A 23,361-nucleotide genomic window follows, 5' to 3' on the forward strand; every position below is an offset into this window, starting at 1 on the left:
TCACTTTGCTTTTATTATAAGTTCCTTAGTTCAGATATCCTTTATTAATTTATAAGACATGTAAAACTACTTAATTCTCACAAGACTCTATGAAGTAATTATTATAATCTCTATTTTATAAATGAAAAAACTAAGGCCATAAAATTAAGAAATTTGCCAGTGTCTCAAAGCTAGGAAATGGCCATCTAATCCCAGAGCCTATGCTTTAGGTTACTATGATATACTACTCCTATATCCTCAGGTAATGTATCATTTAGTAACACTAAGCACCCTGCTTAGTTTTCATGGATGCTGCCAAATTGCCCTATCTCAAGCTTTGTACTTGCGCCATTTAAAGTTTTCCACACGTTGTCAATATCAGAAGTGATAAGGCTTTCAAATGTTTGCTACATTGATAAAGGAGAAATGATAGTTCGTTACTGTTATATACATTTATTTTTGTTAGAGATGGGTTATGTACTTTTCCATGTTTGATAGTTGGTTGTATTTCTTTAGTGAATTTATTTTTCTTTTCCTTTGCCTATTTCTCTCTTTGGATGTTTGACTTTCTTCTTAATTTGTAAGAGTATCCTATGTAGTAACATAAAATCCTGTTTTTCTTTTCTTTTCTTTTTTTGAGATGGAGTCTCACTTTGTTACCCAGGCTAGAGTGCAGTGGCATGATCTTGGCTCACCACAACCTCCGCCTCCTGGGATCAAGTGATTCTCCTGCCTCAGCCTCCCGAGTAGCTGGGACTACAGGCATGTGCCACCATGCCCAGCTAATTTTTTGTATTTTTAGTAGAGATGGGGTTTCACCATGTTGGCCAGGCTGGTCTCGAACTCCTGATCTCATGATCCACCTACCTCAGCCTCACAAAGTGCTGGGATTACAGGTGTGAGCCACTGTGCCTGGCCCATAAAATCCTTTATTTAAAAAAAATTTTTTTTTAAGTATACCCACGGGATTTTTTTTTTTTTTTTTTTTTTGGATTCAAACAATACAAAGGCATGCAATGAAAATTAAGTCTGTTCCACTACCACATTTTCCAGTTTTTTGTGTATCTTTCTAATGATAGATACCATATGGGTATTCAAGTATACATATACGTACACTTTAAAAAAAAAATGATGGCATATACTCACTGTTCTGTTTGGGGTTTTTTGGTGGTGGTGTTTGTTTTTAGAGACAGGGTCTCACTCTGTCTCCCAGGCTGTAGTGCACCTTGAACTCCTGGACTCAAGTGATCCTTCACCTCAGCCTCCCAATTATCTGACACTACAGGCTTGCATCACCATGCCCAGCTTATACTCAACATAGTGGTTCTGTACTCCCTTAAAATATTTTGGAGGCCAGGTGTGGCGGTTCACACCTGTAATCCCAGCACTTTGGGAGGCCAAGGTGGGTGGATCACCTGAGGTCAGGAGTTCACCAGCTGACAAACATGGTGAAACCCCATCTCTACTAAAAATACAAAATTAGCTGGGCATGGTGGCACATGCCTATAATCCCACTACTTGGGAGGCTGAGGTAGGAGAATTGCTTGAACCTGGCAGGCAGAGGTTGCAGTGAGCCGAGATTGCGCCATTGCACTCCACCCTGGGCAACAAGAGTGAAACTCCTGCTCCAAAAAAAAAATATATATATATATATATATTTATATATAGTATAGTATATAGATATTTACACTATATACTATATACACTATATATAAATATATATACACTCTATGTATACTATATAATATATACAAATATATACACACACACACACACTAGCTTCACAGTGATGCACATTAATGTTAACAAAAGTCACTGAAGTGGCCAGGTATAGTGGCTCATGTCTATAATTCCAGCACTTTGGGAGGCTGAGGCAGGCCGATCACTTGAGCCCAGGAGTTCGAGACCAGCCTGGGCAACATGGTGAAACTGTGTCTCTACTAAAAACAGAAAAATTAGCTGGGCATGATGGCAGGCCCCTGTAATCCCAGCTACTCAGGAGGCTGAGGGGGGAGAATCGCTTGAGCCCAGGAGGCGGAGGTTGCAGTGAGCCCAGAACACGTGGCTGCACTCCAGCCTGGGCAACAAAGCAGGACTCCGTCTCAAAAAAAAAAACAAATTATTTGTAGATATACTTACTTGTAGACTTATAAGTTGGTTTTTGAAATGAAATAGAAGACAATTTAAGATTCAAGACCTGGTACCAAAAGATGCGGCATGGGGAAATTATAAAAACAATCATTGGCTGGGTGTGGTGGCTCACACCTGTAATCCCAGCACTTTGGGAGGCTGAGGTGGGCAGATCACAAGGTCAGGAGTTGGAGACCAACCTGGCCAATATGATGAAACCCTTTATCTACTAAAAATACAAAAATTAGCCAGGTGTGGTGGCACGCACCTGTAGGCCCAGCTACTCGGGAGGCTGAGGCCAAAGAATCGCTTGAAGCCAGGAGGTGGAGGTTGCAGTGGGCCAAGATCCCACCACTGCACTCCAGCCTGGGTGACAGAGCAAGACTCTGTCTCAAAGGAAAAAAAAAAAGCATTGATATAAAACTATGGGATATAGGGCTAGGTGCGTTGGCTCACACGTGTAATCCCAGCACTTTGTGGGGCCGAGGCAGGCAGATTGCTTGAGCTCAGGAGTTCGAGACTAGCCTGGGCAACATGGCAAAACCTTGTCTCCACCAAAAATAAAAAAATAGGTCAGGCGTGGTGGCACATGCCTGTGGTCCCAGCTACTGGGGATGCTGAGGTAGGGGGATCACCTGGAAGGCAGAGGTTGCAGTGAGCCCACACCACTGCATTCCAGGCTGGCTGACAGAGTGAGACCCCATCTCAAAAAAAAGTAGAGGTGGGGTGGAGACATTACTGTCCTCACCAATGTTTCTAGTTGTTCTTATCTCCTGATCATGTGGGAGAATTACACTTCCCCATCTCCTTGAAATTAGGCATGACTAAGTGACTTGCTTCAGCTAATGAAATGTTAGGGAGAAGCGAGGTGAATTGTTTCTGCATAAAATCATTTACAAGCCAGTACATGATTCTTCATTCCTTCTCCCCTGGTGTGATGGACCCTGAGGCCTGGGTTGAGATGGCAGAGAAGGAGGATAAGCAAAATCCCCCTTCTGACTCAGTTTGAACTTGTAGCATGAGTGAGAAATAGACTTGTTTTTTAAACCATTGAGATTTTGGAGATGCTTTTCATCCTCAGGATAACTTAGGCCAGTGATTCCCAAATTCTGTTGCACATTAAAATCACTTGGGGAACTTTTACAATTCAAATGCTTAAGTTCCCCTTCATTCCAATTAAATAAGAATATTGGGCCGGGTGCAGTGGCTCACGCCTGTAATCCCAGCACTTTGGGAGGCTTAGGCAGGTGGATCATGAGGTCAGGAGATCGAGACCATCCTGGCTAACATGGTGAAACCCCGTCTCTACTAAAAATACAAAAAGCTGGGCGTGGTGGCGGGTGCCTGTAATCCCAGCTACTCGGGAGGCTGAAGCAAAATGGCATGGACCTGGGAGGCGGAGCTTGCAGTGAGCCAAGACCACACCATTGCACTTCAGCCTGGGCAACAGAGCAAGACTCCATCTCAAAAAAAAAAAAAAAAATCTAGTGGTAGAGATCAGGTATCAGTATTTTTCAAAGATTTCCCAGGCTGTTCCAATATGTTAGCAAAGTTTGAGAAACAGACCTAGCCTATGCTATTCAGTTTCCTACAGTATTAATACATTCCTGAAAATGTGTAAGAGTAAAGTGATCTTTTTTCTTCTGTAGAATATGTTCATCACTAGAAAGCTTAAAATATAAATATTTTACAGCTTGCTTTATGGACATATTATTCAGTATATTGATAATATTTCATACGATTTTATTTTTTGTTTACATTTGAACAAAATCCTGTGGGTATGTGGTACTAATATTCTCTTTTGGCATACCTAATTAATTCCATCTTTTCTCAGAATTAAGTTTGTAAGACTAAAGGTTTTTATTCTAAGTATTACCACTTTTTTTTCATTGTTGATTCATGTGGTTAAAATAATGAGATATTAGATATAGATTATTGCACACATACCGATGAGGAGACCAAGAAGGCAACGTATGTTGGTGGTCAGGAAGCACCATGTGATTGCTTAAAATGTTCGTTTATCCATCAGGGTACTTAAGTCTGAAACTGGCATGACAAAGGTGAGTTGGGGGCCAGGTGCAGTGACTCACACCTGTTAACTCAGCACTTTGGGAGGCTGAGGCAAAAGGATCACTAGATCCCAGGAGTTGCAGACCAGACTGGACAACATAGTGAGACCCTCTCTCTGAAAAAAATAAAAATATAAATAGGTGAGTTGGGTGTGTTATGGACTGAATGTATCCTCCCAAAATTCGTATGTTAAAGCCCAACCCCCCACTATGATGATATTTGGAGGTGGGTCCTTTGGGAGGTAATTAGGGTTAGATGAGGTCATGATCCCGCCCCCCCCCCCCCCTCTCTCGGGGTGTGTGTGTGTGTGTGTGTGTGTGTGTGTGTGTGTGTTTCTCTGGAAAACCCTGACTAATACAGATTGGGTATGCATTAGGTAATACATAATACCTAATACATAACTAATATATGGACAGGAAGTTATAGACTGAATGTGCCACCTTAAAACTCATATGTTGAAGCCCTAACCTCCAATGTGATGGTATTGGGAGATGGGCCTTTTGGAAGGTAAGTGTGTTTAAATGAGGTGAAGAGTTTGGGGCCTTCATGATTGGGATTAGTGTCCTTACAAGAAAAGACACCAGAGAGCTTGTTCTGTCTCTTTCTGCCATGTGAAGACGTGGTGAGAAAGCAGCTAACTATAAGCCAGAGTGTCCTCACCAGAACCTAACCATGCTGTTGATGTCCTCATCTCAGACTTCTAACCTCCAGAACTGTGAGAAAATAAACTCCCTTTGTTTAAACCACCTAGTCTGGTATTTAATTATGGCAGCCTGAGGAGACCAATATAGAGTATAAATTTCAGTTTGTTTAAAAGTAAAGGACAACTAATGAATCAAGGAAGACGTTATGGGAAAAACTAATATTTAACATGCTCTAAATAGGAAAATGGTTTGTTTGTTTTTTTAAGGTTTAAAGTGTTTATCATGGTTGGCAGCTGAATAGAGGAAGAGCCAAGTCCAGAATCTAACATTTGGACTTCCCCCCCATTTAAACAGTGGCATTTTGCCATGTTGCCCAGACTGGTTTCAGACTCCTCAGCTCAAACAATCTGCCCACCTCGGCCTCCCAAAATGCTGGGATTATAGTCATGAGCCACTGCAGCTGGCCTACATTTTTAAATGGTTGGAAAATCAAAAGATTATTTGATGACATGTGAAAATGGTATAAAACTATGTGAAATCTATTGTCCATAAGTAAAGTTTTCTTTGAACATAGCCATGCTCACTCATTAACTTGTTTTCCATGGCTGCTTTCATGCTGCAACTGCAGAGTTGAATATTTACAACAGGTCATGTTTTTGCAATGTCTAAAACATTTCCTCTCTGGCATTTTACAGAAAAATATTACTAATTCCTTCTGTAGAAGAATACAAAATAACACAGAAATAACCATGTAATTATGTTGCTTCTTATATTCTTGACTATGTAAACTCCTAGAAGTGGAATTCTTGAGTCACGTCCGTCACATTAGAAAATTTAGGCCAGGCACTAATTTAGGCTCATGCCTGTAATCCCAGTACTTTATAAGACTGAGGCTGGAGGATCACTTGAGCCCAGAAGACATGAGGCTGCAGTGAGCCCTGATCATGCCACTGCACTCCAGCTTGGGTGACAGAGAAAGACCCTGCCTCCAAAACAAACAACAACAAAATGTAAATACTTTTTGTTATTACTATTATCATCATCTTTATTTTACTTGCTGATTTTCTCCTTCACTATGTTTGGGGTTTTTTTACTCAATTTATTTTCACATTTGGTACTGTTATTACTCTGTTGTTTTTATTTAGTGGAAGCATGATCAAGTTACTTAAGTGAATCAGATGTGACTCCGCAATTGGCATTTTAACATCTAATTTTGAGACAGAGTCTTGCTTTGTTACCCAGGCTGGAGTGCAGTGGCTTGATCTCAGCTCACTGCAACCTCTGCCTCCTGGGCTCAAGCAATTCTCATGCCTCAGCCTCCGAGTAGCTGAGATTACAGGCACGTACCACCATGCCTGGCTCATTTTTGTATTTTTAGTGGTAGAGATGGGATTTCACCATGTTGGCCAGACTGGTCTCCAACTCCTGGCCTCAAGTTATCCGCCTGCCTCGGCCTCCCAAGCTTTGGGATTACAGACATGAGCCACTGCTCCTGGCCTTAAACTTTGTTTAAAAAAAGAAAGAAAGCAATGGGCCAGATTGGTTTTGACACATTTTGAACATTTAAACATTTATTGCCCAAAAGATTAATGAAGATCATGGGCCACTAATCCGCTTCAGACAAACTGTTAAACCAGATTTTAAAAACTAAATTGAACATTTTCTAAATTTATACCCATTGCCAAGTAAAAAAGAATACAACATACATTCCAAAATAAATTTAATATCAGAAATTCTGTGATGTTTTGTTGCAATCCAAAAGGCGAAAAGGTAAGATGTTGAGTTTTCCAAAAGTAAATTGTAAGGTGAGCATTTTATTCTTGGCTCTTCAGCTCTCTGTGGAAAGACACAGTCCATTAACAGCCATAGACCTGCTAACTGTCTGTAACCGCTGCATCAGATCAGTGGTCAGTCGTAGGCCCAGCCATAAGATTACACCTCTTCAGGGACAGTTCAGCCCTACAGAGTCGATGAGGTTAAGTGGTAGGCATGCACACGGTGGCGGTTGTAAAGAGCTGCTTACACCAAAGGCTTGCCCTGAATGCGGGGCTGAGTGCCTGCTCACACAGTTGGTCTTGTGACTGGCAAGTGTCCTGTTAGTGTGGTTGTAGGATGACAGGGGCCTCACAGTTTCCAAAAAAAAAAGTATTCTGTAGGGGAGGAGCATTTTCTACTCTTCAGGATTTTGAGGAGGTCTACATCATCTGAGGCTCAGTATTGTCTTTGGTGAGCAGTTTGCAGGACTACGACCAGAGGAAATGCTGCAACCATTTGTTCTCTGCACCTGGGGGAAGAAAGTCTTTGCCCTGAAGTGTGGTAGCTAGTGATCTAATCAGCTACAGTTATGTGTCACATAAAGATGTTTTTGTCACTGACAAACTGCAACTATGATAGTGGTCCCATAAGCTTATAATGGAGCTGAAAAATTCCTATCGCCCAGTGGCATGATAGCCTTGTAACATCCTAGCACAACACATTACTCACTTGTTTGTAGTGATGCTGTTTGTAAACAAACCTACTGTGCTGCCAGTCCTATAAAAGTCTAGCACAAAAGGCCAGGTGCAGTGACTCACTCCTGTAATCCCAGGACTTTGGGAGGCCAGGGTGAGCGGATCACAAGGTCAGAAGATCGAGACCATCCTGGCTAACACGGCAAAACCCCATCTCTACTAAAAATACAAAAAATTAGCCGGGCGTGGTGGTGGGTGCCTGTAGTCCCAGCTACTCGGGAGGCTAAGGCAGGAGAATGGTGTGAACCCGGGAGGCGGAGCTTGCAGTGAGCCAAGATCGCACCACTGCACTCCAGCCTGGGTGACAGAGTGAGACTCTGTCTTAAAAAAAAAAAAAAAGTCTAGCACATACAATTATGTATAGTACATAATACTGGATAATTATAAATCACTGCTACTGGTACTGGTTTATGTATTTACTATACTATACTTGTTATTTTAGAGTGTACCCCTACTTTAGAAAGTTAACTGTAAAACAGCCTCAGGCATGCCCTTCAGGAGGAGTTCCAGAAGGCACTGTTACTGTAGGAGATGACAGCTCCACGTGTGTTATTGCACCTGAACACCTTCCAGTGAGACAAGATGTGGAAGTGAAGACAGTGATATTGATGATCCTGATCCTGTGTAGGCTGGGGCTAATGTGTGGGTTTGTGTCTTTAAAAGTTAAAAAAAAATTAAATAGAGGAAAGTTTTTAAAGCAAAGATATAAAGAAAAAATATTTTTGTACAGCTGTACAATGTGTGTGAATGTGTTTTTTGTGTGTTGTTTTGAGACAGGGTCTCATTCTGTCACCCAGACTGGAGTGCAGTGGCACAATCTTGGCTCATTGCAACCTCTGCCTCCCAAGCTCAAGTGATCCTCCCACCTCAGCCTCCCAAGTACCTGGGACTACAGGCATGCACCACTGCACTCAGCTAATTTTTTTTACTTTTTGTAGAGACAGAGTCTCACTATGTTGCTCAGACTGGTCTTGAACTCCTGGGCTCAAGGGATCATCCCACCTCAGCCTCCCAAAATCTTGGGATTATAGGCTTGTTCCTGGCCAATGTGTATTTTAAGCTAAGTGTTACTGTGAGTCAAAAAATTATATAAAATTAAAAGTTTATAAATTTAAAAAGTTACAGTAAGCTAAGGTTAATTGATTATTAAAACAAGAAAAATATTTTTAGTACAGCCTAAGTGTAAAGTCCATAGTAGTGTATACTAATGCCCCTGGCCTTCATGTTCACTCACCACTCACTCATTGACTTGCCCAGAGCAACTTCCAGTCCCACAAACTCCAAGTTAAGTATCCTATATGGGTGTACCATTTTTTATCTTTTATGCCATATTTTTACTGTATCTTTTCTATGCTACATATGTTTAGATAGACAAATACTTACCATTGCTTAGAGTATCAATACAGTAACATACTGTACAGGTTTGTAGCTTAGGAGCAATAGGCTATACCATCTAAGGTTGTGTAAGTACACTCTATGTTCACACAGTGAGGAAATCGTCTAGTGACACATTTCTCAGAACTTATCCCTGTTATGTGACACATGGCTGTTCTTGAGCTGCTGCTTCATAGGCCCCTCTTTCCCTCTATAATGCTCCATTTTGTTCTTGGAACCTCTCTAGTACTTCGCCAGCCCCAAACTTCATTTTACCGCTGGTATGTTGTGGAAATGATAAGTAAACCAGTTATTATGAATCCATCTTTCTGTTTTCTAGAGTTTTTAATACAGTTTCTGAACCACTGGTCCTTCCTTCTTTCCTGGAGGTGTTGCAGTTTCTGGACCACTGGTCCTTCTTTCTTTTCAATGTTGCCACAGAATTATTGTTTATACCACTTTCCTGTCATGTCACTCAGATCCTAAGAAGAGGGAGGCAGATGCATGTGCTTAGTCTGTTATCTTAAATTGGAAGTTAGACAAGCACACTTCTAAAGGTTTTTTGTATTTTATAATATATGTATACATTTTGAGACAGGGTCTTGCCTTGTTGGCTAGGCTGGAATGCAATGACATGATCACTGCTCAAGTGATCCCCGACCTCAGCCTCCCCAGTAGCTGGGACTATAGGCGTGCACCACTATGCCCAGCTAATTTTTGTATTTTTTATAGAGACAAGATTTTGCCATGTTGCCCAAGCTGGTCTCAAACTCCTGGGCTCAAGCAGTCCACCCATCTCAGCCTCCTGAAGTGCTGGGACTACAGGCATGAGTCACTGCATCCAGCATATGTATGTGTATATATATATATATATATATAAAACATGAATGTACAAATTAAAAGCATTTTACTTGGTTCACCTAAACCAATTCCTCATATGGACACTAGAGGGTTCTAAAGATCTGGAGTATAGGGAAATTAATGAGGAATTCAAAATTTTAGAACATAATTGGAAAATACGTTCACTCATTTAAAACTTGCCATTTTAATAGCCTAGATTACTGCTATTTATTTATTTATTTAGAGACAGGGTCTTACACTGTTGTCCAGTCTGTCTTTTCTCATTGTCAGACTTAACCCTCTTTAGCCTTTTTCCATTAGACTTACTGCCACCCTCCTCCTAAACTTGTTCTGTGATAGTGATCTCTTATTGGTGCAAATGAATCACGTTCCAACAGTTTGTTTATAAGTCAACTATTTGCAAAGAGGACTGTATTTTCCCATTGGTGTTGAGGTGAGCCTATGAAACCCTTAAATGCAAAACTGAGTATAGGCTCATTTAAAAAAAAAAAAAAGTTTAACTTAAATTTTCAAGAGACTGAGAAGCCACAGAAAATGTTTGCAAAAGATGTATTTGATAAGGAGGGATTATCGAAAATATACAAAGAAATCTTAAAACTCCACAGTAAGCGAACAACTTTATATATTAAAGTTGAAAATTCATTTAAAAATATGTAAAAGTTGTTTAATATATGAAGTTAAGTTTGATTAAAAAATGGGCCAAAGACCTTAACAGACATCTCACCAAAGATGATACACAGACGGAAAATAATCACATGAAAAGATGCTCCGCATCATACATCGTCAGGGAAATGCAAATTAAAACGATAGTCAAATACCTCTTTACACCTATTAGAATGGCCAAAACCAAAAACACTGACAACATTAAATGCTAATGAGGATTGGGAGCAACAGGAACTCTCATTTATTGCTGGTGGGAATGCAAAATGGTACAGCCACTTTGGAAGACAGTTTGGCAGTTTCTTACTAAACTAAGTATAGTTTATTACTATACTTTTAACATACAATCCAGCATGTCACTCCTTGGTATTTACCTAAAGGAGTGGAAAACTTAAGTCTACACAAAAACCTGCATACATTGATAGCAAACTGATTTATAATTGCCAAAACTTGGAAGCAACCAAGATGTCCTTTAATGAGTGAATAAACTGTGATACATCCAGACAATGGAATATATTTCGGATTTAAAAAACTGCGCCAACAAGCTATGAAAAGACAGAAAAAACTTAAATACATATTACTAATGGAAAGAAGCCAACCTGAAAAGGCTTCATACTGTATGGTTTCAACTACATAATATTCTGAAAAAGACAAAACTATGGAGACAATGAAAAGAGCAGTAGCTGCCAGGTATTAGTGGGGAGCGTAAATATTTTAGGACAGGGAAAATATTCTGTATGATGCTGTAATGATGGATATGTGTCATTAAGCATGTTTCCAAATCCATAGACTATACAACACCAAGGGTGAGCCCTAATGTAACCTATGGACTTTGATTATGATGTGTCAAGGCAGGTTCATCCTTTATAACAAATGTCACATTCTGGTGGGGGATGTTGATAGTAAGGGAGGCTATACATGCAGGGGGTATGTGTGAAATGTGTACTTTCTGCTCAATTTTGCTGTGAACCTACAACTCCCAAAATTGTCTTTAAAAAACTATGTAGTATTTAAAATTAATGCCAGAATAAGAAATAAGAAAATAGAATGAAAGTTCCTGTTGAAAGTTTGAATACTTTTTTTATTTTAGAAAACAAGATTAAAATGAAGGAAAAGTGTGGGAAAATAATTTTAGGAGATTCCCAAGGATGCTTTTGTGCTTTAGATACTGATTATATAAGCTTATCTTCTCTTTTCCCTGGTATAAAATTCACCATTCTCAAGCTTAACCATGACTGAAGTAATCCAGCGTTTACAAACAAAATGATGGAAGGGAAAGAAAGAAAACAGATTTTCTAAGATCATTAAGCAAAAACTGGAAATGAGGAGCGAAAGAGAGAAAGGCATTATGGAGAAAGAGATATACATAAGAGGGACAGAGAAAGAAGGAAAGGGGGCAGTGAGGGAGAGACATTGCAATTAAGTGGGAGCCATCATCCAGGACACCACCTCAGTTTCTTTTTTGAGGACTGAGTGGGAGAGTTGGGAATAAGTACTCTTGAAGTGAGAGGAACGGGTAACCAGGAATGGGTAACCCAGGGATTTACCCCAGAAGTAGTTGCAAATCAGGCACTATATGATTGGGAATACATCCACAAACCTTTTAGGACGTAAAGTCAGCTGTATTTTTTAGAGTCTCAGGCCTGGCAAAGCAGAGGTTTTTGCCTTTACGCTATTGGGCAAAATTACTTCCAGGCACAGTTTTGTTTGACTATGTTCACTGAAGCTAAAGAGCAAATCCTAGAATTGTGATTTCACTGGAGAGAATCTTTGTGCCCACTGTTTTGTTTTTGCATCTTCTTCCCTCTTCCCAGCAGGGACATCTGGTCCCCATTTAGGGAAACTGAAGTCCCTAGCTTGTGGCTCTTCTCCCACTCCCCCAGTCATATCTGAGACAATACATTCACACTTTTTTTTTTTGAAACAGGGTCTTAGTTTGTCATCCAGGCTAGAGTGCAGTGGCATGATCATGGCTCAGTACAGACTCAACCTCCTGGGTTCAAGCGATTCTCCCACCTCAGCCCCCTGAGTAGCTGGAACTACAGGTACATGCCACCATGCCTGATTAAATTTAAAAAAAAAGTTATACACCAGGTGTGGTGGCTCATGCCTGTAATCCCAGCATTTTGGGAGGCCGGGGGAGGTGGATCACTTGAGGCTAGCAGTTGGAGACCAGCTCGGCCAACATGGCGAAACTCTATCTCTCCTACAAAGTACAAAAAAATTAGCTGGGCATGGTGGTGCGGATCTGTAATTCCAGCTATTTGGGAGGCTGAGGCAAGAAAATCACTTCAACCTAGGAAATGGAGGTTGCAGTGAGCTGAGATTGTGCCATTGTACTCCAGCCTGGGCAACGAGCAAGACTGTCTCAAAAAATAACTTTTTTTTTTAGACACAGGGTCTCATCATGTTGCTCAGGCTGCTCTTAAACTCCTTGGTTCAAGTGATCCTCCCTTCTCTGGTTCCCAAAGTGCTGTGATTACAGGTGTGAGCCACCATGCCTGGCTCATAGTTTATTGATTGAAATAACACATTTAGATCACAAAGTTCAAACAGACATTTGGATTTTAAACACTGCAGTGAAAAACTTTGTCAAGGAATTTCAAATGGACAGTTTGGTAATATTAATGGTGGTAGAGAAGCGATCAGCCTTGGGCACAGAAGTAGGACCAGCTTCATAATTTGCAGCGCCCAATGCAAAATGAAAATGTGAAGTTCTTTGTTCAAAATTATTAAGAATGTCAAAGCTGTGACAACAGAGCATTAAACCAACTACAGGGTCCTGTGTGACTGCATAGGTCACATACCCATAATGCCAACCCTGCATAGAAGGTACTAAAATTCCACCTCCCTCTGACCTATAAGAAGCTCTTTAGTTTGTTTCTGGACATCCCCCTGTTCCCTAGAAGAGGAAGAGGTAGTGGCCAATCACACCAAGACTGCTGGCTCTGGGTTAGGAGCCACTAAGAACTGAGGAGATTTTTGTTTTCTACTTCTCTATTTTTTCTTTGTAAATTTTATTTCTTATTTTAATTTTTTTAATTTTTTTTTTTTTTTTTTTTTTGAGACGGAATCTCGCTCTGTCGCCCAGGCAGGAGTGCAGTGGCGCAATCTCCACTCACTGCAAGCTCCACCTCCTGGGTTCACGCCATTCTCCTACCTCAGCCTCCCATGTAGCTGGGACTACAGGCGCCCGCCACCTCGCCCAGCTAATTTTTGTATTTTTAGTAGAGACGGGGTTTCACCGTGTTAGCCAGGGTAGTCTCGATCTCCTGACCTCGTGATCTGTCCGTCTCGGCCTCCCAAAGTGCTGGGATTACAAGCATGAGCCACCGCGCCTGGCCTTTTTTTCTTTTTTTTTTTTTCTTTTTTTTTTAAAGACAAGGTCTTGCACTGTAACCCAGGCTGGAGGCAGTGGTGTGATCATGGCTCACTGCGGCTTCGAACTCCCTGACTCAAACGATCCTCTTGCCTCAACCTCCTCAGTAGCTGAGACTACAGGTGTGCACCACCATGCCTGGCTAATTTTTGTATTTTTTGTAGAGACAAGGTTTCATCATGTTGCCCAAGCTGGCTTTAAACTCCTGGACTCAAGTGATCCTCCCCTCTGCAGTATCCCAAAGTACTGTGATTACAGGCATGAGCTACTGCGCCTGACCTATTTGGTATTTTTTTTAAGATGGGGTCTTGCTCTGTCACCCAGGCTTGAGTGCAGTGGTACAGTCATGGCTCACTGTGGCCTCAAACACCTGGGCTCAAGCAATTCTCCCACCTCAGCCTCCCAAGTAGCAGGGACCACAGGTGCGTGCCGCCACGCTCAGCTATCTTTTTTTCCTTGTTACCAAAATAACATATGTTTAACAGGAAATATATCCAAGCAAAACATTTTTGATCCATGTCTTCCTTTTTATGTACTTTAAAAAATACACAAATAATAATGTGATAACACTTTACTGTTTCATAATTCAATTTTTTAACACTCTGTTAAGGACTTTTTCATTGAATTCTAAAACATTGATTTACTTTTTGAATAAGTATTACATGACAACAGCACAAAATTTTAAAATACAAAAGTTAACTTATGCAATAAGAATAACTTCTCTCCTGTTTTTGTTCCCGAGCCACTCTGTTCCCTGTTCTCCTCTCAGGAATCAACCAAGATGATACAGGGCTCTAAGTTAGGGTTCTTGGTTTGCAAACAAAATGTGTGGTAGCTCATAGAGTCAAAGGAAAAGATGAAGAATGAGGCCCTGGAGAAGATAATACCCAGAGTAGTTTGGGGTCTAGAACTTTCCTTAGGGTTCTTCTATTAGAATTAATCAGCCTCAATACCTTTTGGCTTTGGACACAGGTACACCTCTGGTGGGAATGTTTTGAGTACCTCAAATGGTAGTCCCAAGGCTGTGTGCAATGGGGTCTTGCTGGTCCCCTGAAGAGAAACTGAGGTACCATTACCAGAAGAAGGAATAGATGCTGAGAAAAACATGCATCCACTTTATTATTATTATTATTATTATATTTTTATTATGAAGAAGCCACCACAAGATAATTGAGCTTGCTAATCAATTTTTATATGGGGTATCTTATTTCTTACTTTTGATACTGAAATGGACACACTCAGCCTCCCAAAGTGCTGGGTTTACAGGCATGAGCCACCACTCCCAACCACTTTCACTATTTTCTGACTTGTTGAATTCCTTCCCGAGATGGTATCAAGAGCCTGGACAACAACCAGGGTAAGGGTCCCACCAGCGTTTCGAGATCTTCCCTAGCTCACCAGTATCAATACTACCATGCCATCTTAGTGCCAGAGTTTTGCTTTTTGTTTATAATCATGTTGGTACCAATTTACCATCTGTTATTTGCAAGGGTTATGTTAAATGGCAATAATCATCCTGTGTCTGTTCTTGTACTCATGTCTAATTTTTAAAATAAATTATGAAGATAAAACACCTTCTTTATAGTCTTGCCAAAAGGATTAAACTTAAAAGTGTCTAGTCCTCTAGATGTAACTACTCATTTACAGAGAATACACAGGACAGAGGTATATATTAATGTACACCATGGCAGGACATGGTGGCTCATGCCTGTATTCCTAGAACTTTGGGAGGCCAAGGTGGGAGGATCACTTGAGGCCAAGAATTTGAGAACAGCCTAAGCAACGTAGCGAGACTCCATCTTTATTAAAAAAAAAAAAAAAAAAAAAAAAAAAGGCAGGTTGTGGTGGTCCCAGCTACTTGGGTGGCTAAGGTGGGAGAATCCCTTGAGCCCAGGTGGTAGAGGTTGCAGTGAGCCAAGATGGCGCCACTGCACTCTAGCCTGGGCAACAGAGCGAGACCCTGTCTCAAAAAAAAAAAAAAAAAAAGGACGGTATATGAGTTTGTAATCAGCAGCAAAACCCACAAACACATGGTTTCTTCAGCAAATAAGTCGCAAGGGAAAAAGAGACAAAGAGGCAGGGCAGGTTGGGAGATATATAGATAAAAGAAATTGCAAAAGAAAAAAAAAAGATATTTAATTTTGTTAAGCTCAGACCAAAAGTCACTGTGCTACCCCCAAAACACCAAACATTCCTTTTCTTGGTCACGAAGAGGGACTGCTGCTGCTTTAACAATTAGACCCGAGGAAAGGAAAATACCTGAGTAGCCTGAGCTGTAAAAGGTATGCAAATTTTTTTTTTTTTTTTTTAGAGACAGAGTCTCGCTCTGTCACCCAGGTTGGAGTGCCATGGCACAATCTCGGCTCACTGCAAGCTTCGCCTCCTGGGTTCATGCCATTCTCCTGCCTCAGCCTCCCGAGCAGCTGGGACTATAGGTGCCTGCCACCACGCCTGGCTAATTTTTTGTATTTTTAGTAGAGATGGGGTTTCACCGTGTTAGCCAGGATGGTCTCAATCTCCTAACCTTGTGATCTGCCCGTCTCGGCCTCCCAAAGTGCTGGGATTACAGGCGTTGAGTCACTGTGCCTGGCAAGGTATGCAAAATTTATCAGGTCCAGGGAAACAGGAGTATGGAACTTCAGTCACACCACCCCTGATGGCTGGGGGCAATTGTTTAAAGACATTTTATGGCTAGCTGTATCACCCATTATCTTATTTTTTTTGAGACGGGTCTCACTCTGTTACTCAGGCTGAAGTGCAGTGGAGCCATCAGGGTTCACTGCAGCCTCGACCTTCCTGGCTCAGATGATCCTCCCACCTCAGTCTCCTGAGTAACTGGGACTACAGGTGTGTGCCACCATGCCCAGCTAATGTTTAAATTTTTTGTAGAGGCAGGGTTTCATCCTGTTGTCCAGGCTGGTCTCCTAGGCAGACAGAGTGAGACTATGTCTCAAAAAAAAAAAAAAAAAAAAAAATCTAATTTTACTGGAAAGGGGTTCTGATCCAGACCCCAAGAGACAGTTTTTGGATCTCACTCAAGAAAGGATTGGGGGCAAGTCTATGGAGTAAAGTGAAAGCAAGTTTATTAAGAAAGTAAAGGAATACAAGTATGGCTACTGCATATACAGAGCAGCCCTGAGGGCTGCTGATTGGCTATTTTTATGGTTATTTCTTGATTATATGCTAAACAAGGGGTGAATTATTCATGAGTTTTCTGGGGAAAAGGGCAAGAATTTCCCAGAATAAAGAGTTCCTCTTCCTTTTCAACCATATAGGGTAGTTTCCAGATGTTGCCATGGCATTTGCAAACTTTCACTGTGCTGGTGGAGGTGTCCTTTAGCATGCTAGTGTGTTAAATTAGCATATAATAAGCAGTAAAGGAGATAGCATGCAAATATATTAAAATTAGCATATAATGAGCAGTGAGGACGACCAGAGGTCACTTTTGTCACTATCTTGGTTTTGGCTTCTTTACTGTATCTTGTTTTATCAGCTGGGTCTTTGTGACCTGAATCTTGTGCTGACCTCCTATCTCATCCTGTGACTAAGAATGCCTAACCTCCTGGGAATGCAGTCCAGCAGGTATCCACCTCATTTTACTTAGTCCCTACTCAAGATGAAGTCACTCTGGATTGAACACCTCTGATAATAGAACCACTCAGCACCCCAGCTTCATTTTCCAAATCATCCAATCAAGCCTCAGATCCTAACACCTCCTTATTGAGTCTTCTCATGGTTTCCCATGGTGTGCGTTCCCCCGTCTTAGTCCATCTTGGGCTGCTATAACAGAATAACTGAGATTGGGTAATTAATAAAGACACAGATTTATTTCTTATAGTTCTGGAGGCTGAAAATTCCAAGATCAAGGGCTCCACATCTTATGGGGGCTTTGTGTTCTGTCGTCCAATGGAGGGAGGTAAATGTGCAGGAGAGTGCAAAAGTGAAAGAGCAATAGACAGAAATCGAAGCCTTAAGCCCTTTCATAATTGGCATTAATCCATTCAAGCCCTTTCATAATTGGCATTAATCCATTCATGAGGGTGGACCCCTCCCATAGGCCCCATCTCCCAACACTGTTACATTGGGCATTAAATTTCCAACACACGCTTTTCGGGGGTCATGTTCAAACCATAGCATCCCTCTTGCTGCAATTAGTAATAAACAAAATTGTTCAATTACAGGTGTGTTCCTGGTCTTAAAAGTTTTTGACTTGTCCTAAAAGACACATCAACCAATGACAATGTATAAATTTAATTTTGATTCTTATTTTAACAAATGAACAGTAGGAAAATAAGTAGTTATTGAGACATTTGAACACTATTTAATACTAAGCAATTACTATTTTTTAAAGGTGAGATAATGATACTGTGGTCATTTTTTTGTTTTCAAATAATAGTTCTTTTTTAGAGATATGTGCTTAAATAATTGCAAGCCAGGGATAGTTGCCTGTGCCTGTATTCCTAACCACTTGGGAAGCTGAGGCAGGATTGCTTGAGCCCAGGGGTGTGAGGCTGCAGTGAGCTATCATCATGCCACTGCACTTCAGCCTGGGTGACAGTGAGACCGTGTTTAAATATAGAGAGAGAGATGAAATTATATGACGTCTGAGATTTACTTCCAAATATGCCCAGGAAGGGAAGAAGTGTTTAGAGATATAGACAAAACAAGAACGTCAAAATGTTAGTAACTGTTAAAGCTTGCTAAGGTAGTTACTCTATTTTTGTATAATATACGTTTGGAATTGTTCAAAGGTTTCTTAAAACTTATGTTTAATATTCTTTTAGGAGAAAGCAATATTGTAAGATCAAAGAAAAGGCCATAAACAGGGCACCCCAAAAATTTCAGCATTACCATTCTGAGGGTCAGGAGTCTCCTCCCTCCTATCCGCCAACACTTGAATCAGGGCTGTCAAGTAGGTGTTTCCAAGTGTCTCAGGCAGATAAATGGATAAATTGCAAAACTGGATATAGAACTCAAATCTGCCTCATACATGGGCCCTGTGACACCCCACCAGCTCCTTTGCTCCCTCTCTTCCTTTCTCATGCCGTCCCAGAGTCTTGCACACTACCAAGATGGTGGTGAGTCAGGACGGTGAAACAGGTTGGCTCTTCCCTCCAGGAGTGTGCGCAGGCGCATTACTGCTCCCCTCCCCCCGACCTTGGCTGATCGCGCCTGCGCAGTGGGGAGCAGCTCGCGCCTGGGCTTTGAGCTGGCTGCAGTCTCAGTCTGAGGGCGGCCGAAGCGGCTGGCTCAATTAAGATGAGGCTTCTGCTGCTTCTCCTAGTGGCGGCGTCGGCGATGGTCCGGAGCGAGGCCTCGGCCAATCTGGGCGGCGTGCCCAGCAAGAGATTAAAGATGCAGTACGCCACGGGGCCGCTGCTCAAGTTCCAGATTTGGTGAGTATGTGCAGTGGGCCCCGGCCACCCCGCCGCCCCTCTGTTCGGCGCCGCTGGGTACGCGAGGCCCTGGCTTCGCGGCCTAGCTGGCTGCATCTTCGCTGGCCTCGCAGAACGGTGCGGGCGCCCTTCCACAGCCAGCCTTCTCGCGGTCCCTTTTAGAGCGGTCAGGCCTCCCTCCTTTTCCAGGTACAACTGCTCACTTGTTTTCTGCCTCCTAGAACAGTGGGAGTGGGGAAAGAGGGCGCGAGAAGGTTAAACGCTGAAAGGCGAAGACGGGGGGACACCTGTTAGTACGGAGGACCTGTCGGCGGCGTCACGCCATAGCCACCCCGACTGCCTGCGGAGATGGGGATGAGTAGGCGCCGCGTCAGCGGAGGAGCGCCAAGCATTTGTCACTCAGTTCACATTTCCCGCCTTCTCTTCCGGGGTTATGTTGGGCGGCCTCGTTGCCTGGCTAGGTGAAGGTTAATTCGGGTCGTTGGAGAGGATCCCGGAGTGACAGACGCCGTTTTTCTCCAGGACTTGCTGGGGGGACTGTTGAGTTTGTGAATGGGGCATCTGACAGCTGGAGGGCGTGGAGGGGAGGTCTGGGGATGCTGGTTCTGTTTGCCATTTCCAAAGTGTCAGAAAAGGAGCACGTTGTTCTTCTAAACTTTGACGGTTCGCTCGCATTCACCCCTCACCTGCCTCCCAGGAGTTGCCTGCTCTGGCATCTCGTTCTACCTTTCAGTTGTCTTGTGTATTCACAGAAAAGATCTCGACAGTTTTCGACAGTGTTCTTTAAATGATTTTGTTTTTAACCTAATCGTTAGGAACAGGGCAATGATGCATTTTATACGGTAAGTGAGGTTGCGGGTGGGGATTGAAAAGCTCCAAAAATTGGGGGAAAAAAACACCAAAATTGTAAAATTATAGAAATGAGAATCTTACACCCCCAAAGATGACATTTTCTCAGGATAAACTGACCATCCCAGGATAGCCAGATTAGTAAATCATCAGAGTCCTGATACATTGGAATGCTGGTGTTGGCCATCATTCACTTAAACCCTTCTTTTAAGAACTTCATGTATTAGGCCGGGCGCGGTGGCTCAAGCCTGTAATCCCAGCACTTAGGGAGGCCGAGACGGGCGGATCACGAGGTCAGGAGATCGAGACCATCCTGGCTAACACGGTGAAACCCCGTCTCTACTAAAAATATAAAAATTAGCCTGGCATGGTGGCGCATGCCTGTAATCCCAGCCACTTGGGAGGCTGAGGCAGGAGAATCGCTAGAACCCGGGAAGCGGAGGTTGCAGTGAGCCGAGATCGCCCCATTGCACTCCAGCCTGGACAACAAGAGCGAAACTCCGTCTCAAAAAAAGAAACAAAAAACCTCCCTGTACAGTGTACTATGTGCCTGGAATATATCATCTTTCATGTAATACTGCAAATGGGAGGATGGTTTAACCATTAACTTTTTCCCTTAATTTTTAAATTAGAAGGTAGTAATCATTTTACCAACCTAAAGATTGTTAAAGGTTGTGATACTTACAGATTTAAGTAGTTTGAAAACTGCAGTTTTCAAATTATGTAATTTTTCTGTATCCTACTTTATCTCTTGGTTGCATTTTTGCTTTTCCAAAATACCACTTTTACATTTGCTTGTTTTGGAACACTTGTCACAATGATTTACCAGGTGTATCTTCCACCAAGGCTATTCATAGCAAGGTTTTCAAAATGTGTAAACAAACGTAGGGAAGGGCATTCAGTCCTTCAAATTAAACTTAAAAAAAAAAGTAGTAAGTACTTCACTTGAACTTTTGATACTTTGTTTTTCTTTGTTTTTAAGTACAGACCTGTCCCAAAAGCCTAATAATTTTCTTTTACAGTCACCCTGAGCATGTTATATAACAAAATACTTCCATTTTAAAATTATTTTATTTTATTTTCTGACACTATCCACCAGAGATCATTTTTTTAAATCTGTAGATGGGAAATAACTTTATTAATATGACCCACCAAATACAGATCACCTTAGCTTGTTGTTTGTTGCTTTTTCCCCCATAGATTAATCTGTTTGTGGTAAAGTGAATATTGGATTTCTGGTTTTGCTAGAATCTTTTGACATTAATTTGCAAGTTTGTTTGAGAAAGGACAGGAAGCTAATACATTTGAGGATAAACGTGAGAATTTTAAAATTCCATTTGAAGTCAGCATTATAAAATGCAGTTTTTCGTTAATTACCACTGCTAACAGTCAAAAGAGAACTATTTTACCTTCATTTCAACTGACTTTTTCCCCTCATATTGATCATGAGTACTTTATCAAAAATAACTATACCTCGATATCTCACCTGGTAATTGTACCACTTTTTGCAATTGTTAGTCAACAAAATAGCAACACAGTGCTGAGAGATCAAGCTTGTAGAGTAACTTACCTATTCTCATTTTTTTTTTTTTCCTTTCTTTCTTCCTTTTTTTTTTTTTTGTGAGAGTTCTCTGTGTCACCCAGGCTGGAGTGCAGTGGCATGATCACAGAGCCTTGACTTCCTGAGCTCTGATGATCCCACCACAGCCTCCCAAGTAGCTGGGACTGCAGACGCACACCAGCACGCCCGGCTAATTTTCGTATTTTTTGTAGAGACCTGGTCTTGCCATGTTGCCCAGGCTGTGTGTAATACCTGCTATATGCCAGGAATTAAATATGCTAGAGATGTGACCATCTCAAGAAGCCTATCAGACTGGCATAGTATTACTTGTGTATCTGAGTCTTTGGTTTATTATATCAATTGAGCAATATAATTAGATACTTTTGATTATATTGGCTTCATACTTGGAAAAAATTTATTCCGCTTATTTGGACGTTTAACATTTAACATAGAAAAAGGAAGTTCTCTAATCAGAGCTTAAAATTCCGTTGTTTTTGAGACAGTGTATTGCTCTATCGCCCAGGCTGGAGTGCGGTGGTTGGATCTCAGCTCACTGCAACCTCTGCCTCCCAGGCTCAAGCGATTCTCCTGCCTCAGCCTCACAGGTAGCTGTGATTTAACATGTAATCAAATCTATAGCATTGAATTAGTTGCAGTTTAAAGAGATTATTGGCTACAACCCATTACAGTTAATATTTACTTGAACATTTGACAATTGAATTGCTGAGAATAGTAGATTAAATGAAATTGAGATTTCAAAACATAAGTAGAATATGGCAGGATTTTCAAAGTTTTGTTAATTTGAGAATCTACTGCTGTAATTTTAGGACAGCCAACTTCTAAATATAGTTTTAAGAGGTAAATGAAAAACTGTTACAAAACAGATTTTATTTAAATTTACAACTACTCAGCCTTGGCTTTCATAGTATGACAGCAAGAAAATAAAGACCAAAGGCTGATTTGGATGTTAATACTCATCAAGATTAGTAGTAAAATGCTGAATTGGAGAAATTGTGAGTTACAGAGATCATGTTGGTTACTTTACTGTAGACTTGATATTTGCATATTCAACAGATATTGGAGCACTTACTCTGTGCAGGCACTTTGCTTCCTGCAGAGAATTCAATTCAGTGCTCTCATGGACTTCACAGCAAGAGCAGATGCAGCCATTAATCCAGGTACTGACCACACACATAAAATTCAATTTGTGTTAAGTGCTGTGAAGAAAGATTATGTATGTGGTGGTATGAGAGATAGCTAGTCAGGATCAGGGAAGGTTTCCATGAGGAAATGAACTTTGAACTGAGATTCGAAGGATAGGATTTATTTGGCGAGAACTTTCCAGGCAATGGCAATAACACGTGCAGTGTTCTTATAGTAGGAAAGACCACAGTTTTACCAGAGAAGCCTAAGCCTACTGACCTCAGAGACCTAAAAGAAGGTGCCGTTAAGAGCTTGAGGGTCTGGCAGGCCATGCTTAACAAAGACCGTTTGGTTTCCTTGTGGAAAAGACATTCCAGGAGTCAAAGAATAGATGGGAAACCATTTAGGGTGGCTTTTGGAGTTGTCCAGGCAAGAGATGATGGAACTTGGAAAAGAAAGGAGGTGGTAGAAATAGAAAGAGACGTATTTGAAAGATCTTTATGTGGTAAATTTAACAGCTCTTAATGATGAATTATATGTTTGTGGGGAAAAAGAGGTGGCATGAAGTGAGAGATGTCAAAGATGATTCCTGAGTTCTGTGGTGACGCTACACCATTCACTGGAATGATAATTAAAATAAATGAGTTCTATGAATGTTTTTGGTGGGAGGGAAGGAATATTGACAAGCAGCCTGGAATTGGTGAGGAAAAAATTTTGTTGTGTAGGTTTTAGCATGAACTGCTGATAAATCAAGTCCTGTAGTGATGGGGACATATTTTAAATTTTTGTTTATGCCTTTTTTTTT

The 23,361-nt window shown here is 41.4% G+C and overlaps 1 protein-coding gene across 1 annotated transcript in view; it reads left to right on the plus strand.

Moving 5' to 3' along the window:
- The first annotated feature begins 18,765 nt into the window (after positions 1-18,765).
- Positions 18,766-23,361, plus strand: part of SELENOT (selenoprotein T) — a 35,169-nt gene continuing 30,573 nt past the window's right edge. The window contains exon 1 of the mRNA XM_017854923.1: positions 18,766-19,003. Coding sequence (XP_017710412.1) covers positions 18,867-19,003 — 137 coding nt within the window. The 5' untranslated portion in view covers positions 18,766-18,866. The remainder of the gene's footprint in view (positions 19,004-23,361) is intronic.

Source organism: Rhinopithecus bieti, unplaced genomic scaffold, assembly GCF_001698545.2.
Source record: "Rhinopithecus bieti isolate Rb0 unplaced genomic scaffold, ASM169854v2 scaffold_36840, whole genome shotgun sequence".
Classification (NCBI taxonomy): Eukaryota; Metazoa; Chordata; class Mammalia; order Primates; family Cercopithecidae; genus Rhinopithecus; species Rhinopithecus bieti.